Here is a 16,992-nt window from a genome sequence, read left to right as displayed (position 1 = left end):
CACTTAATTTCAATCTCTTAACATTGGGGGTCATAATACCTTTCTATTTCTTTTAATCTCTGATGCAATGAGCTAACGTATGTGAAAATATTTAACCATTAGGCCTCTTGTAGGCAGGCAGCATCGACTCATTTGTGGTAGTGATGTTGGTAACCAAATCGCAGGGGTTTTCTGTACATACTAGCGCCCCCATCTTTTTCCCTCCAAATCAGAGATAATACAGTTGATTTAGTTTAATTATTGTGTTCGTGTTTTTGGTTTTGTTTTTTCCTTTGGAACCAGGGGGAGGATACAAAGAAATTACAACTGTTTTCATTTCCTTCTTTTAAAATGTTTTTTATTTATTTGTTTTGAGAGAGAAGGAGAGAGTCCGGGAGGGGGAGGGATATAGAGAGAGAGAGAGACAGAGAATCCCAAGCAGGCTTCAGGCTCAGCACAGAGCCCAATGTGGGGCTTGATCCCACAGACTGTAAGATTGTGACCTGAGCCACAAACGAGAGTTGGACGCTTAACTGACTGAGCCATCTAGGCGCTCCTAAAATTTCTTGCATTTTACTTTTAGCATAAATGTACTGGGATTTGTGAATTGTATCTGTGGGAGGAAATCGAAATGCACAGGGGACATGCGGTGTGCCTTCCAACAGCAGTGACGTGCTTCCACTGGCCCTCGTCTCTGGTTCGTCTCAGAGTGTAAATGCTGGTTTCTTTGCTTCCCTGCTTCGTAGAAATTCAAGTAACAAAATAATATCCATAAACCCTACGGGAGATCATTTATTTATTTTCCAGCTTCTTCAGCTAGTGGCTTGTGCAATCTTGGTAAGAAAGTACCCTTTTGTTTATTGAATTTGACGGCTGTAGGCTCTCACCTTATGTCGATGTTCAAAATCACCTTTTTGGATAGAAACTGAGATCACTTGGTATTTGTCAATTTTTTTTTAAAAAAAGACCTGTGGCATAAAATAGACAAAGGAAGAATGGTGCAAACGGAGTTCTGATATTTTACTCTCTTTTTATTGTCAAACCTGTAGGCTCAGAAGTGAACTAGACGTGGAACGCACGTTGCTGCAATCAGCTAAGGAAGAGTCGGGCAAGTAATTGTGTTTCTCGGGAGCCAGATACAACCTGTGCACCAACTCATTCTTCTCTCAGATCTTTGTGGTTTTTAGTAGAACACTGAATTAAGCCAAGACCTCCTGCAGAAAGAATTCCATCAAGTTTTGACCGAGACATTTGGACTAGAGCCCGAGAAACTGACCAAATGAGGGGCGCCTGGGTGGCTCAGTTGGTTAAGCTTTTAAACCAACCCCCCCCCCCCCCCCCCGCCAGCAGCTTTTAGGATATACTCACAGATATGACCTGTTTTAAGTTCTTAGAAGACCTTGGCCTCAGAGGTTCTTGCTGGAGTCTCTTGCTTCCTCCTGCTAGTTCTTTCTTCCTGTGAGCAACACCCGTGTGATTTACCTGCTGGCCATCCTCCGAGGGTCTCTTGTGGGGCTGGCTCAGCGCTTGTCTTCTGACTCCTTCTCAGGGCTCGGAGCGTGGTGGGGTCCACCCTTCTCCTGCATCCACGTTGCCTATTCTTGGGATCCTCTTACACACGGGTCATGGATGGAACTCCAGCTCACCATTTTCCGTTTCCTTGCTGTCTCCTAACCCAAGCCCACCATTTTCCTTTTTTCTTAATTTTAATTTGAGTAGCATTGACACACAATGTTTACATTAGTTTCAGGTGCACAACTTGGTGATTTGACAAGTTTATGGATATGCTCTGCGCTCACCGCGAGCACGGCTACCATGAGCCCCAGTAAATTGCTGTTATAGTATCACTGACTACATTCCTTATGCTCTGCTTTCGTTCCCATGACTTACTCATTCCGTAACTGGAGCCCTATGCCTCCCTCTCCCCTTCACCCCCTTTATCCATCCCTCCATCCCCTTCCCTCTGCCCATCATCAGTTTGTTCTCTGTAGTTATAGGTCTCATTCTGCTTTTTGTGTGCTTCTTCTTCTCCTTCTCCTTCTTCTTCTTAAGATTCCATTTAAGAGTGGAATCATATGGTGTTTGTCCCATGTTTCTTTTAAATCTGAGGGCTTTATTGTTAATTGCTAATAGGATAAAATGAAAGATATAAAAAAATAAACAAGAAGATGTTACTAATTTCTAGAACTGAAGTCAACTTTTCTTAATATTTGATTCTAGCTGTTTCTGACACTTTTCCAGTGCTATTGAAGAAATCTGGTGGCTTGTGTTCATCCTTTTCTTTTTTTCCCAAAGCTTTCTCATTCAGGAGCCTCTCCTCCAACCATACATTTCCTGTGGAATTTCCCCATGTTGGTGCCTCAGTCTTCCTCCTTAGGTAGAAAAGGGGTAACAGTTGGGTCATTTTAGTGACTTCACATCCCTTTTGACTTCTGTGCCCTCAGTCAATTGTTGCAGGTTAAAACGCTCAGCTTAGGTTAAGGTGGGGATCAGACTTCGTGGGTAGAAGCTTAACTATGGCTGTTTCTACCCGCTTGGTTAGTTCCTCATGCATCTGTTTAGCTAATTCCCCAGATTTCAGAACTCACCTTCAGAGTTTTCCCTTCTTCCAAATCTGGCAAGTTTGAATGATGGCAGTGGTTTCCATCTTATTCATTTTGTACAGGTAAGCATTATCACTCTTTCGACTTGCCTTTTTTTTTTCTATCAGAAAGGGGTAGTCATTCTTTCTCAAAAAATTGTCTTCCCGCTCTAGTGAGTTACCTCTAATGAGTTACATTCTAGTAACTCAAGTACTGTATAATCAAGTGAGTTACTGTCAATGTCTCCACCTCCTTTCTGAATCCTTAGATATTGATGTCTGTTGGAGCCTTGGCATGTCTTTGGTTCAACACACACATCTTTGATTCCAACTCTTTCCAGCCCAGATCTCTTTTTTGGCTTCAGATTTGTATATCCAACTTCCCTCTGGACGTGTCCACTTGAGTATCCCATAGGTGCCTCAACCCAACAGCATCAAGACTAAACTCTCTGTTTCAATGAATGACACCACCAAACACATGGAGGTCAAGTCAGGAAACCTGTGGCAGAAATCTTTCCCTCGTCACCCCACCAACCACCTCAGCAGAGCTTGGAGTTAATGGCCAACATGGAATCTTACCTCTCTGCTGCAGTGAACTCACTTCTTTCACACCGCATCTGTCCCTAGCTGTGGCAGAGCTGAAACCTAGGGGTTACTTGGATATCTACCTCTTCCTCTGCATTCAGATCCAGTGAGCCCTCCTTGTTTCCAGTCCCTTAAATCATTTTTGTATCTCTCCACTTCTCTAGGCGACAGGCACCATCCTGATCTGATCTTGTTTGAATGATGGCAGTGGCTTTCTGACTGGTTTTCCTGTTCCAGCCTTGCTCTTTCTCTTCCACTTTTGGTACTGTAGACAGTGACCATTGTGTGGTTGTGTTTATCCCGGCCTAAAAGCCTTCCACAGCTTCGGCTGATGTCCCAACATAGATTATAAGGCCTTTTCGGGTATTCCCCCTGCTTCCTTCCTAGTGTTATTTACCGATGCCACTCACCTGGCCCTCAAAGTCCCCACAGTACTGCATACCTTTCTTTTTACTGAAATGTGCTGAAATCTGTCCTTCCGCCCCCTCTCCGTCTCCCCGTCCCCTTCCGCCTCTCTAACGCCTGTTCATCATTTGGTTATCGATTTTGCCGTGATTCTGCAGAGTTGTCCTCATACCTTCCCCACACTGTGTTAGGTGCTCAGATTGGGCACTCAGTAGATACTTTTTGATAATATAAATGAATTAGAAGAGGCATGTCCCCATTCTCGGATCAGATCATTTTTATTGATGTGCTTGAACCTTGACTTACATTATTATATTTTAGCATTACATATATATACACACACTATACACATTATACACAATATATATATACACTTTATATATATAGTATATATATTATACACAAATATACACATTATACACATTATATACACACATTATATATATGTAATATATATAATATATATAATATACACATATATATACACACATTATATATATAATATATATGTATACATATACATATATGTATATATGTATATATATGTGTGTATATATATGTATACATATATATACACATACAAATTATATATACACACATTATGTATATATAATATATATATTATACACACATTATACACATATATATACATATTATATATAACATATATATAACATGTATACACATATATACACATTATACACATATATACACATTATATATACACACATTATATATATGTCATATATATAATATATATAATACACACATATATATACATGTTATATATAATATATAATATATATATTATACACACATATATACACATACACATTATATATACACACATTATGTATATATAATATATATATATTATACACACATTATACACATTATATATAATATATATATAACATATATATTATATACACATATATATACACATTATACACATTATATATACACACATTATATATATATTATATATATATACATTATGTATTTTATATATATATTATACACACACATATATATACACATTATATATGGCAGTATGTAACATACACCATAGTGTTAATAATGCATAATACTATTCATAAGAGATGACATATTAAACACAGTAATACTTTGCTTTTAAAAATATTTTCAGAATCATCTAAGAAAAATGTAATGGATGAAGATCACCTTACCCTTATTGAGAAGGTTGAAAAGAAGAGGTGTGAAATACTCAGTAAATGGGATGAAATTCATGCTCTTGAAAGAGAAATTAAAACGACTCTGATTCATACTGGAATTTCACATATCACTGAAAATAGGATTAAAAGCATAGAGGTATGTAGTTTATTCATTTGAATGTCTACATTGTTCTTTTGCCTGAAGAGGTTGGCAAACACCTGAAGCAATTTCATTTGGCCATTGGGTGAAAAATAATGGACAGTTGGGTCCAAATATATTTTAATTGCAAAACATTTGTAGCAAATGGTTAGAATAATGAAGAGATCTAGCTAAAACAACAAAAATAAAGGTGATAAAAATTATGTAGAGTTCTGGTAAGGTGCAAAGTGGATCTCTTTCAGGTCAGTTGATGTCTCTTAACAATTTTGTATAGAAGATGCTTGTCATGAAGGTGATGACAGTTGTCATCTGATATGTACTAAGTAGCTTGAGCTGAAGCTCAGAGGGGTTCAGAACTACCTGCCCCACATGACACAGGTTAGAGGCGGCAAAGCTGGGGTTCGAGCTTAATACTTTGGGGGTTCCAAAGCCCTAACAGTTTTCATTGTGTCACATTGAAACTTCGTAGTTAGATTTTCAGTGAGTTGAACAATTATGCTAGAAGATAGAAATTCGCTACTGCCATGGAAAAGGAAGTCTACTAGAAGTAGTCTTTAACAGACTAACCATTTTGACGAACCAATGATGAACAATATAATGTAAATTGTAGTCTGTGTTTTGAAATGTTATGGTACTCTACTTTTTGTATGTCGTAACCTAATTAATTTGTGCAATATCTGACTCAATGTTATCACTTTGTTATAGAGTTTATAAATGATATATGATTATTCTTTGTCTCATGGTTATATAATTACATAGATTTTTCCAGCACTATTTTTTCAATCTTTTTTTAAAAAGCAGAATTATAAAGGGACGCCTGGGTGGCTCAGTCAGTTGAATGTCCGACTTTGGCTCAGGTCACAATCTTGCGGTTCATGAGTTCAAGCCCCGTGTCAGGCTCTGTGCTGACAGCTCAGAGCCTGGAGCTGCTTCAGATTCTGTGTCTCCCTCTCTCTCTGCCCCTCTCCCACTCATGTTCTTTCTCTCTCTCTCTCTCTCTCTCTCTCAAAAATAAACATTAAAATTTTTTTAAAAAGCAGAATTATAAAGTGTATAGGAAGTTAGTAGTGGTTTAAACTTATTTTGACATCTCTCTCTCTTTCTTTTAAAATAGTATGTTCAGATTTCTTTCTGTGATTTTGTTTATAGTCCTTTTTTTTTTTATGTTTCTTTGTTTTGAGAGGGGGGAGGGGCAGAGAGAGAGACACACACACACAGAATCCAAAGCAGGCTCCAGGCTCTGAGCTGTCAGCACAGAGCCCGACCCGGGGTTCGAATCCACGAACATGAGATCACCACCTAACCGAAGTCGAGGCTTAACCGACTAAGCCACTCAGGTACCCCTACAGTCTATTCTTTTTTAATTTTTTTTTTTTTTCAACGTTTTTTATTTTTGGGACAGAGAGAGACAGAGCATGAACGGGGGAGGGTCAGAGAGAGAGGGAGACACAGAATCGGAAACAGGCTCCAGGCTCCGAGCCATCAGCCCAGAGCCTGACGCGGGGCTCGAACTCACAGACCGCGAGATCGTGGCCTGGCTGAAGTCGGACGCTTAACCGACTGCGCCACCCAGGCGCCCCTCTTTTTTAAATGACATAATGTCCTGAGAATGAACACTAATTTACAGTCGAATTTTTAAACATTGAAAATAATATGTTATAGTTTTAAATATATTATAACTTTAAATATATTATATTAAATTGTATTATATATTATGCAATGTATATATAATTATATAATATAACTTTAAATATGTTATAGCTTTAAATCATGTAATAATGTAAATGTATCACAAGATACATCATAAATGTAATGTAAAATTATGTAAATTTTTCCTTCATGATTAAAACCTCTTGAAGTGGATTGAATCTAGGAAATAGAAAAGTCTGTATAAGGGTTCCATATCACTAATTTATATTACTTTAGCTATTTATTATTTATATTTTGCTCCTTAAATCAAATGCTAGAAGCTACAATAGAATTGCTTTTACTATCTTATGAAATAATTCATTTCTGGTTTTGGATTTGATATATGTCATTTATTTTAAAAAAACTTTTTTTTTTACATTTATTTATTTTTGAGAGACAGAGAGAGGCAGACTGCAAGTGGGGGAGGGGCAGAGAGAAGGAGACACAGAACTCAAGCAGGCTCCAGGCTCCGAGCTGTCAACACAGAGCCCTACGCGGGGCTCGAACTCACGAACCGCGAGATCGTGACCTGAGCCGAAGTCAGACGCTTAACCGACTGAGCCACCCAGGCGCCCCTGAAATATGTCATTTCTAACCAAAATAAAAAACAACTAAATGCATCAGGGATTTACAGTGTGCCAGATACTACTGTGAACATTTAAAAAATACTATTTCGTATAATTTCCAACAACCCTAAGCCATTATCAACCGTCTTTTTCAGATAAGGAAACCACAGCACAGATACACTCAGTAACTTGATTGAGGTCACAGTGAGAAAGCAGTAGAATTGGGATGAAAGCTCAATTTAGGTTTTTAATTATATACTATCTAGGTTCACTGATGTAACTGCTAATCTGAAAGAGCAAATGTTTACACCCTCTGCCCGTCATTATTTTGCTCACAATTATCTTGGATATTCTCATTCACAGTATTAAATATTTTTCAAGTTTCAGTAATAATACTCTCAGTATTTTGGTTGTGTTTACAGCGAACCTATAGATTCATTCGGGAAGAAATTACAGCTTTACAATATTCACACTCCCATCAAGGGTCATTTTACATTTATTTAATTTATTTTTATGCATTGGCTCTTAATTTTTTATGTTTGCTCTCGGGACTTTATGGCATCTGTTACTATTGTTAATGGAAACTTTAAAAACATTTTACATTACAGTTTGTAATCAGTTATTGCTGGTATATATGTGACTTATTGATATTTGTATTTTTATATTGTATCAAGCCACTTTAACAGATTCTGTGATTAGTTATGAAAATTGAGGAACTGCTCTAGAATTTCCCTAAAATTCTCTACGTTTTTGTAATATCAACCCTTATGTCCTCTCGTTTTTGATCTAGAGGGCTAGGATCTGTCTTACTACCTGTCCTTCCAGTCATGCTTTGTTTATTCATGTTTTTAAACGATGTGCTATTGGCTACTTTTGAACTTAGAATAACATCATTTACATATTTTTGTTCCATAAGTGGGGAAAAGTATTTAACATATATTCTTAACCAAGTATCTTACTTTTAAAACCATTTCTCCTTCAGACTGAAGCTATAAAATTAGAAACAGCAAATCGAATTTTAAAGAAGAAAATACATGTAAGTTTATGTGAATCAGTGTTTTCCAATAGAAATATTTCCTTTAGTGCTGTGTGCTTCTTGTATTGTGTCTTATACAAAATAAGAATATATGCATTATCTTTCTCAATGATAATTTCTGTAATGCTAGGAATATCTCAGTATGTAGACAGTAGCTTAAAACCGGACAGGTGTAACCTAATGTATTAGTAAAAAAAATAAACAACCTTTTTAAATAGTTGGATATACCAATCAGAATTGACCGTTCCTCTAACCCTTCCACACCTAACAATGAACTGTAATGAGTTTACATGGTGACAAGGAGTGTAGTGAACTCTAATGCCTCTAATGACTGTCAGGACAGCCCTCCAAAATTCATACTAAGAATCTGCTGCTTAACTGATTATAGTTCTACTTCTAGGATATATATATATATATATATATATATATATATATATATATTCCTCTGTATTATATATGGCATACATGAGTATGTTATGCCTGATTCCAGAAATTGTATTCCATTTTGGTTCAATGTTCTTGTTGATATGTATGAGCAATACCATGCCATTATACGGAAACAATGATTTTTTATTCTTGGTAGATTATTGAAAACAATGTGAAGCAGAACCTAGAGAAGCATGAGACAAGTGAGCGGGAGCAGCAGTAAGTATTGATGTCATGATAGGAGAAGCGGGACAATCTCATGCTACTCTCAAAACCATCCATTCGAACCGAGATTAGACTAAACAGTACTTTGGAAATGTTTATATTCGTGAGTGTTAAATAGACACGTTTCATCCTGTGCTTAAGAATGCTTAGCCCAACTCCGTTGGTTAAGCGTTCGACTTCGGCTCAGGTCACGATCTCATGGTTCGTGGGTTCGAGCCCCACGTCGGGCTCTGTGCTGACAGCTTGGAGCCCGGAGCCTGCTTCGGATTCTGTGTCTCCCTCTCTCTCTGCCCACCCCCCACCACTCATACTCTGTCTCTCTCTCCTTCAAAAATAAATAAACATTAAAAAATGTATATATACACACACACACACACACACACACACACACGTATAAAAGAATGCTTAGCCCAAGATTTAAATCTCAGTCAGTATATATTGTTTAGCAATATAGAAATAAATTATTTGGAAAGAAGTGAAGAATTGAGACTAAATTCTCATGGGCAAGGATCGGGAAAGTGGGGAGACGTGTGACTAGGGGTGGCTTTCTTTTCTCAAATTATATAGCTTTTAGAGATATTAAATTTAAAAAAAAATTTTAAACATTTATTTATTATTGAGAGACAGAGACAGAGCATGAGCGGGGGAGGGGCAGAGAGAGGGGGAGACACAGAATCTGAAGCGGCCTCCAGGCTCTGAGCTGTCAGCACAGAGCCCAATGTGGGGCTCGAACTCACAAACTGCAAGATCATCACCTGAGCCGAAGTTGGATGCTCAACCGTTGGATGCTCACCCAGGCCCCCTAGAGATATTAAATTTTTGAAGAAGCCTATATAGGTGTTGCTCTGACAACTTTTAATTTAAAAATGAAATGGCTGATTTATATGATCTGTTTTACATGGTTAGCCTTTTATGGTTAATTTTCTTGCAGTTGGTCCTATAGTTCAAATCTCAGGATTTGGTAAGGCCGAGAGCAACAGAAAACTACTAGTTTAAGCATGGAAAAGACTAATTTGTAAAAACAGTAAAAAGACGTTTAGTTGTAGGGGGCCAAGTTCAATGATAATATTGGGAACTGGTGTCTTTCGCTCTTCCTTCTCTGTTCCCCTTAAGTATCATTTTCCTCCTCAGTGTGGCTGTCTTCAGGGGAACCTGGGTGGCTCTGTCGGTTAAGCGTCCGACTTCGGCTCAGGTCGTGATCTCACGGTCCGTGAGTTCGAGCCCAGCGTCGGGCTCTGTGCTGACAGCTCAGAGCCTGGAGCCTGTTTCAGATTCTGTGTCTCCCTCTCTCTCTGTCCCTCCCCCACTGATGCTCTCTCTTTCAAAATGAATAAACATTAAAAAAATTTTTTTAAATATGCCTGTCGAGAGGCATGAATCTCTGTCCCACGGAGGAAGAAAGGGGGAAGAAAAGGACAAAAGCCAAAGAGCTTCTCATCATGAGGCTTTTCTGTTTTATTCAGAGGGGAAGGCCCTTCCCGGGGATCCACACATATCTCATGGCCCAGCACTGTGTCCCCAGGCCATCTTTAGCTGCAAAGGACTCTATGAAACAGAACACCCTACTTTCCAGTTTACATCGTAGAGAAAGTCACCAGAGAAAGGTGTTGGAGTGGTTGCTGAGTGAACCGTACGGGTGGATCCAGGTTTTGTCGGGTCTTAGATCATATTGGGTGTCCTCAATGGAAAAGAAGACGGAATTAAAAATACCAAATTGGGGAGGCTCCTTCCATAGTTCTGGCCACGAGAGTGAATGGACCTAAAGTTTAAACATCACTATCTTCAAGGTAAATTCTGCTTCTGCAGCCACACTGTGTGTAGTCTGGAAAATGCTGCAGGGGGTTGTCCCCCTAGTTAGGGAGAATCTTTGCTACACTCAAGGCCAAAATGCTACAAAAAATCCTTTAAAATCAAAGTGGAAGATTACAAAGTCTCGCCATGTGTTTTTGAGTAAATATGTGCTGAAACAGATGTTTATTTAAAAATTTCCTTTTATGCTTAAGGTACTTTCTTTCTCATCTATCGTATTCATTTGTTGTGTTTAAGGAACCTTTGGGATTTCATTATAGAATTTGTAAACTTAACGGAAACAGACAACAACCCTCAAGGGACTGGAAAAATGACCCATGAAAATTCACAGCCATCATGTACATAGCGTGAATGTCTGCAGATGTATAAAGTAATGAAGATACATCTCATTTTGTCAGTTTTTTTCAGTTTTAATTTCTAATAAAGTTAATGCACTATATGCATCAAGATACTGGAATAAATACATGTGTGCATGTGATTAGCTTTACTTTGTGTACATATTCATAACAATAGTAGTTGTTAGGGTATTTTCTGCTTTCATTTAATAGTTTTCTCCAAGGAAAACTACTTTTTGCTTATTTGATAGAAATAAGAAATTCATCCCTGCCACAATACAGATCAAATATGTTTCTTTTTTTTTTGTCTTATTATTATTTATTTAAATCTTTGATCCATATATTTTTTTTCTTTTTTTTTCAATATATGAAATTTATTGTCAAATTGGTTTCCATACAACACCCAGTGCTCATCCCAAAAGGTGCCCTCCTCAATACCCCTCCCCCACCCTCCCCTCCCTCCCACCCCCCATCAACCCTCAGTTTGTTCTCAGTTTTTAAGAGTCTCTTATGCTTGATCAAATATGTTTCTTGTTTGCCAGTGCAAGTTTATATACATACATTTGATATAATGTAGTAATCATGTAGTTAATACTCACTCAATTAAATCATCTTTACTGATTGTAAGTGTTGCAGTGCTCTGAAACATTCCAGCCTAGCCTGGCTTTGCACCACACACGTCTCAACTGATTGTGATCTTCATGACAACGTTGTGACTTGATTTTTTGATCCCCACTTTGCCTATAATGTGGCCTGAGCGCTTAGAGTTAATACAAGTCCAGTTTCTTGAAAAGCATTTTTTTAATGTTTATTTATGTATTTTTTTGAGAGACAGAGCGCGAGCAGGGGAGGGGCAGAGAGAGAGGGAGACACAGAACCCGAAGCAGGTTCCAGGCTCCGAGCTGTCAGCAAAGAGCCCGACGCGGGCTCGAACCCATGAACTGTGAGATTATGACCTGAGCCGAAGTCAGATGCTCAATCGACTGAGCTGCCCAGGCGCCCCAGTACCAGTCCCAATTTCTTTGGGCAACCGTATACAGGGCTGTTGTGAAAATCAGCGTAAGGGTCGAGTTACATGAGGGATTCGATCCCAACCTGGAAGAGTAGAGTTTGAGGTCAGGGAGAGAGAGAAACAAGATGGGCAGGGTCTGCTTGCTGTGGGCCAGGAGGTCAATGTCAGGTGGTGGTCTTGCCACGGGTTTAAATCCATTAGCTCTTCCTGGGGCGTGATTCACTCTGCTTTTAGAGACGAAAAGGTGGCAGCCGAAACAGCAGATGTTTATCATATACAGAAATAAATTGGACTTTACTAATGTTTTTGAATTCCCTATGTTCAAGTTGCCTTCTATTGATTATATATGCTCACTGGAATCTTATTAAGTAGGCACTATATTTCCCATTATACCGGGGAGAGAGTGAAAATGGGAAGTGGTGAATTGATCTGCTTAAACTACACGGTAAAAAATAGAGCTGGGATCAAACTCTGATAGCAGGCACTTTGTCGTGTGTATCCTTTGGATTAGTAAACTTTTCACTGAAAAGCAATAGAAGTAAAAAAAGAAAAGAAAAGAACGCAATATAAGTTATCCTAGCATTCATTCATGTATTCAAGCGACATGCATCAGATCAACATTACGGGTCTATTTCGGACAGTTGGCTAGTTGTTGGAAGTGTGGAAAGGAAGCCGTGGCCTCAATCCTTAGGGAGTTGACAGTTTGTGGGGCAGACGTGTGAAAAGAAAAGCAGCAACAAAAAAGAAAGCCTGATAAACTAAACGCGTACAAGGACACCGGTGGGCACATTCTTACCCACTGCTGGAGCAGGTGTGAGTTGACCTGAACGGTGGGGGATGTGATCTGGCAAAAAGCTCACCGAATACCTGTGTGTCCCCAGCATCTTGCAGCCCTCCTTGCGTGAGGGCCGTGTAACTTGTTTGGGCCAACGCGGGATGGTTGTGATCGCACACGACAAGAAAGGTGAACTCTGGAAAGATGGGCTTATTTGTAAAACGAAATGAAAGGGAATACAGAGGTCAGAAATGTGACTTCTCAGTGTGGGAAAAGCGGGCGGCTTTGAATTTACAGATGTCAGAGGTGAGATTTTGAAAGAGCCACCGCCTGATTATATGTCGGAAAGTAAAGAATGAATTACAGGTGCGGCCTTTCCACCAAAGCCCCACAGCCTCTGGGCTGTGGAAGGTAAATTAGGGATGGGCCATGAGGATGAGGAAGTAAAGGGCTCTGAGAGCACCTCTAAGTGAGTCGTGGGCTCGTGGAACAGACTGGAAGCAAACAGATTGGATGTGCACTGAGTTTTGAGGGAGTTTTACTATTAAAGGCGATCAGGAACCCAAGGTAAGTCCGTTGCTGCTCAAAAGCTTTAACCGCTGGGTTCCCTGAACATCCACAAAGAGGAGCAGGGAGGAAGGAAACCGCATATCCCCTAAGAGAATGTATTCCCCAAAGGCCACGTCACAGACGCCCAAGGGGACAAAAGGGGACCAAACCAGCGACAAGGATGATGAAGGAGAGCTCTGTCCTGATGCAGCCAGGACTTCACTCTGCTCCTTAGTGGGGGACCCTTGCAAAACCTTCTCTGTAAGACTACGGAGCAAGGACTTCTTACCCTTTGTATAAGTAGCCATTTGTAACTTCCTTGTAATTATCCTGGTTCTCGACTCATGGAGAAAGCACTGTGTATCCCGCGAGGACCTTGGCCTTTGAGCTGGATGTAGTGACGGGGTGGGATTTGTCTGCTTTAGAGAGGATGGCGTTGTGCTTTATGAAAAGAAATAAGTGAGCAGAGAGAGAGTGTTAATCAGAGTGTAGACTATGAAAGAGATATTTATGGCAGAAGCTGTGAAGACTTGTATTCTAGGCGGTGAGGCTCCTGGGACACTGGGTCCACTGCGAACCGAGTTCTTAAACAGAGCCCACCATTTTGCATATGCAACGCGATTACCACGCGAGCTTTCTTCGGTCAGGCAGTGGATGTTAGGGTCAAGTTGTTATTGTAGCTCAACCTAGTCTATCTTGATTTGCTGCATTTGCCCTAAAGTGTCGCAAGGAGATTGCTCTGTCTCTCATTCTTTCTTGTTCTCTATCTGTCCTGTCTATCTGTCTATCATCATCATCTGTCATCTAAATATTTATCTATTGATGTTCAGTGAATGATACTGTAGAAGAGGCACCATGGTTTCTGAGTCGGGTAGGAATGGTCCTGGTGGTCAAGTCTTTAAGTGGAACACTGCAAAGCAGATGAGAGAAATCGTGCTAAATATGTCCACGTGGCGAAATATACAAAACATGATGTTGGTTGAAAAAAGCAAGTCTGAGGAAAGTACACACAATGGTAGTGCTATTAATATAATTAGAAAATAAAAGCACACACATAATTAAACATGCATTGGTATGAAATTCACTGCTTCTAGGATGTCGATTAACTGTAGGGAAGAGAGGAGGGAGGAACAGGAAGGCTCAGGCTGGCTTTAGTATTTAGCCGTATCTGTAGTGTTTTCTTTCTTTTAAAAAAGAAGAACATGAAGCAAATATTCTAAGATCTTCATGTAGTTTAATATTGAAAGCGGATTCATAAGCGTTGGTTGTATTATTTTCTATCAGTTGCTACACAATGACAGTTATGCTGACACTTGTTCAGCCCTTATCATAGAGGGGACGCTGGTCTATACACTTTGCCTGTGTTCTTTAATTCTCATGTGATCCTATGAGGTAGGTTACGGTTATTATTCTTATTTTGTAGCTCAGGGAATTATTTAAAATTTTTCAATGTATTCTCTAGAATTTAAATTTCATCCCAATTTAATATTTTGTGTAAAACAACGAATGCGATAATTTGTCATGGGGCTGCGGGGTATTCGTGATGGTGTAAGGACAGAACAAAGATGAGCCCGCAGATCTCATTAATACTGTCCATGAGGCACAAGGGACAAAAAGCCCGGTCGACTCTGTGAGTTATTCCTTACCTCATGCTCCCATGAGGGGAGTGGTGATTCTGGGTAGAAGGAGCCGTGTGAGTGAAAGAGCAAATGGATAGGCACTGGCGTGGGCATTGGTGGTGGTGATGGCTGTGGGGCGTGTGCATGTGTGTGTGTGCGTGTGCATGTGTGTATCTCCTGACACTGGGGGCTGGTGGTTCTGGAAAACGAAAGGATGGAGTCAAATAAGACTGTTCAGAAAAGTGTTGTGGGAGGTGGGACTGGAGAGAAGGATGCCAGGAGGAGACTGCTGTGGGAGTCCAGGCTGGAGGTGATGTGAGTCTGAGCCGTGGGGGTGGCAGTGAGGACACGAGAGGGACCAAATGCAAGGGGTCTAAGTCGGTGGGAGGGACTGGATGAGGAAACCAAGGGGATTCCGAGGTGACTCCCGGGTTTCTGGCTTGGGTGGCAACTCAGATGCTGCTGTCCTTCACTAAGACAGGGAACACAGGGTAAAGGTTAGTTCATCTGGGGACATACGAAGCTTACCGTCTCTGGGGAATTACATCCAGAGGGAGACGTCTGGCGGAGCTGAGTCTGTGGCCCGGGTGCTGGGAGGAGACAGACCCTGGGGAGTCAGCAGGGGGTGGAAGCAGAATCCAGAGGATGAGGGGAACCCCCGTGGAGGGTCTCCAGAGGGAGGAGGAGGTGAACAGGGCTGGAGCCCGGAACCTGGAGTCCCGGGAGTCAGGACAGAAGGAGAGGACCGAGCGGGGGGAAGACAGGGCTCCCAGGCCCAGGTGTACAGGAGAGCAGGTGCAGGGGGGGCTCGGGTTGAAGTGAGCCCACGGGTAACACACCTGGAAGCTGGGAGTGAATCCCCGTGAGTTATGATGGTGACTGTGGAGGTGAAGCGGGCCCCGAGCAGGAGGGCCGGTAAGTTTCGAGGCCGGGTGTGTCTTGCAGGTGCTGACTTAGGGGTGGTCCCGTCGGTTCCCAGCTTTCCTCTCCCTGCCGGGCTGCGCTCACTCTGGGCTGCCCCCCGCACCCTCAGAGGCCTTTCTGGGTTCTGACGTGAGATCAGTGTGCAGGACCTCCCTCCCTTCCCTCTAACCCAGAATTCTGGGTTCTTCTGGACTTCCTCCCCTGCCAGGTGCTGTGTCTCGTGTTTGAGCAGCTGGCCGTTCGCCACGTTGCCGTAAATGGCCTCGCGCCCTCACATCTGCTGATAAGGGGAATGTTCATCTTTTAATGTTTGCGGGCCCTGCCCCCGGGCTCCCAGCGAAGCTGAGCTCTTACCAAGGTCACAACGACTTCAGCAAACTTCAAAGCGCGGGCTCTGTTTCTGCCCCGAGCTCGCATCGGACATCTGCTTTGTTAGCAAGTGGCCTCAAAGAAACATTTCAAACTAGAGAGTAAAAATCTCCCTGGGTTCCCAAGCCGGGAAGCCTGTGACCTTGCCCGTCCGGCAAGCGTGAGATCAATTTTCTGCAGTTTTCTGGAATGGCCTTGCTGCTGAGGGTTCCTAATTCTTGATGGCACAAAAACACACACAGTCCTGTCTCACACGTTCCTTCGCTCTCTTCTTTGTGAAGATTGTGTATCCCCTGCAGGTGTCCTCGCTTGGGCTCTGATAAAACTCTCTTATATCATGCAGGGTTATGAACCGTAATCACCGTATTGTACATTATAGCCAGAATTTACTCATCTTGTAACTGTACATTTGCCCCCTTTGACCCTTACCTCCCCTTTTCCTTCACCCCACCCCCACCCCGGTAGCCACCATTCCATTCTCCTTATGACGTGAGCTTTTCTAGATTCCACGCATAAGTGAGACCACAAAGTATTTGTCTCTCTCTCTCTGACTTATTTTACTTAGCATAATGCCCTCAAGTTCATCCACATTGTCCCAAATGGCAGGGTTTCCTTCTTCCTCGTGGCTGAGTAATATTTCATTATATATATATATATACCCAAATGGACACATATATACACATCTATAGAACATAAAAAATATGTTATGTGTGCATATGTTTTACTTTTATATACGATGTACATATTATATAATGTAATATAATATATAATTA

General features: G+C 40.9%; 1 protein-coding gene and 1 long non-coding RNA gene across 4 annotated transcripts in view; one reads left to right on the top strand and one right to left on the bottom strand.

Moving 5' to 3' along the window:
• CB2H6orf118 (chromosome B2 C6orf118 homolog) overlaps positions 1 to 11,123 on the top strand; it is a 28,526-nt gene extending 17,403 nt beyond the window's left edge. The window contains exons 6-11 of one of the 3 annotated variants that reach the window (XM_078447552.2): positions 1,029 to 1,087; positions 4,701 to 4,882; positions 8,123 to 8,176; positions 8,760 to 8,821; positions 10,291 to 10,614; positions 10,874 to 11,020. In XM_078447552.2, coding sequence (XP_078303678.1) covers positions 1,029 to 1,087; positions 4,701 to 4,882; positions 8,123 to 8,176; positions 8,760 to 8,821; positions 10,291 to 10,360 — 427 coding nt within the window. In that variant the 3' untranslated portion in view covers positions 10,361 to 10,614; positions 10,874 to 11,020. Of the gene's footprint in view, positions 1 to 1,028; positions 1,088 to 4,700; positions 4,883 to 8,122; positions 8,177 to 8,759; positions 8,822 to 10,290; positions 10,615 to 10,873 lie in introns of all 3 variants that reach the window. The other 2 variants (XM_078447553.2, XM_078447551.2) reach the window with 2 other exon arrangements.
• A 3,200-nt stretch (positions 11,124 to 14,323) lies between these two features.
• LOC132668056 (uncharacterized) lies at positions 14,324 to 16,650 on the bottom strand. Its single transcript, XR_013555853.2, has 2 exons — positions 15,455 to 16,650; positions 14,324 to 14,491 (listed from the first exon to the last, which is right to left on the bottom strand). It is a non-coding gene; the product is annotated as an uncharacterized LOC132668056 (long non-coding RNA).
• Positions 16,651 to 16,992: the final 342 nt, after the last annotated feature.

Source organism: Panthera onca, chromosome B2 (genome assembly GCF_046562875.1).
Source record: "Panthera onca isolate mPanOnc1 chromosome B2, mPanOnc1 haplotype 2, whole genome shotgun sequence".
Lineage (NCBI taxonomy): Eukaryota > Metazoa > Chordata > Mammalia > Carnivora > Felidae > Panthera > Panthera onca.
Note: the sequence above shows the minus strand (reverse complement) of the source record. Positions and strands in the feature narration are given on the sequence as shown.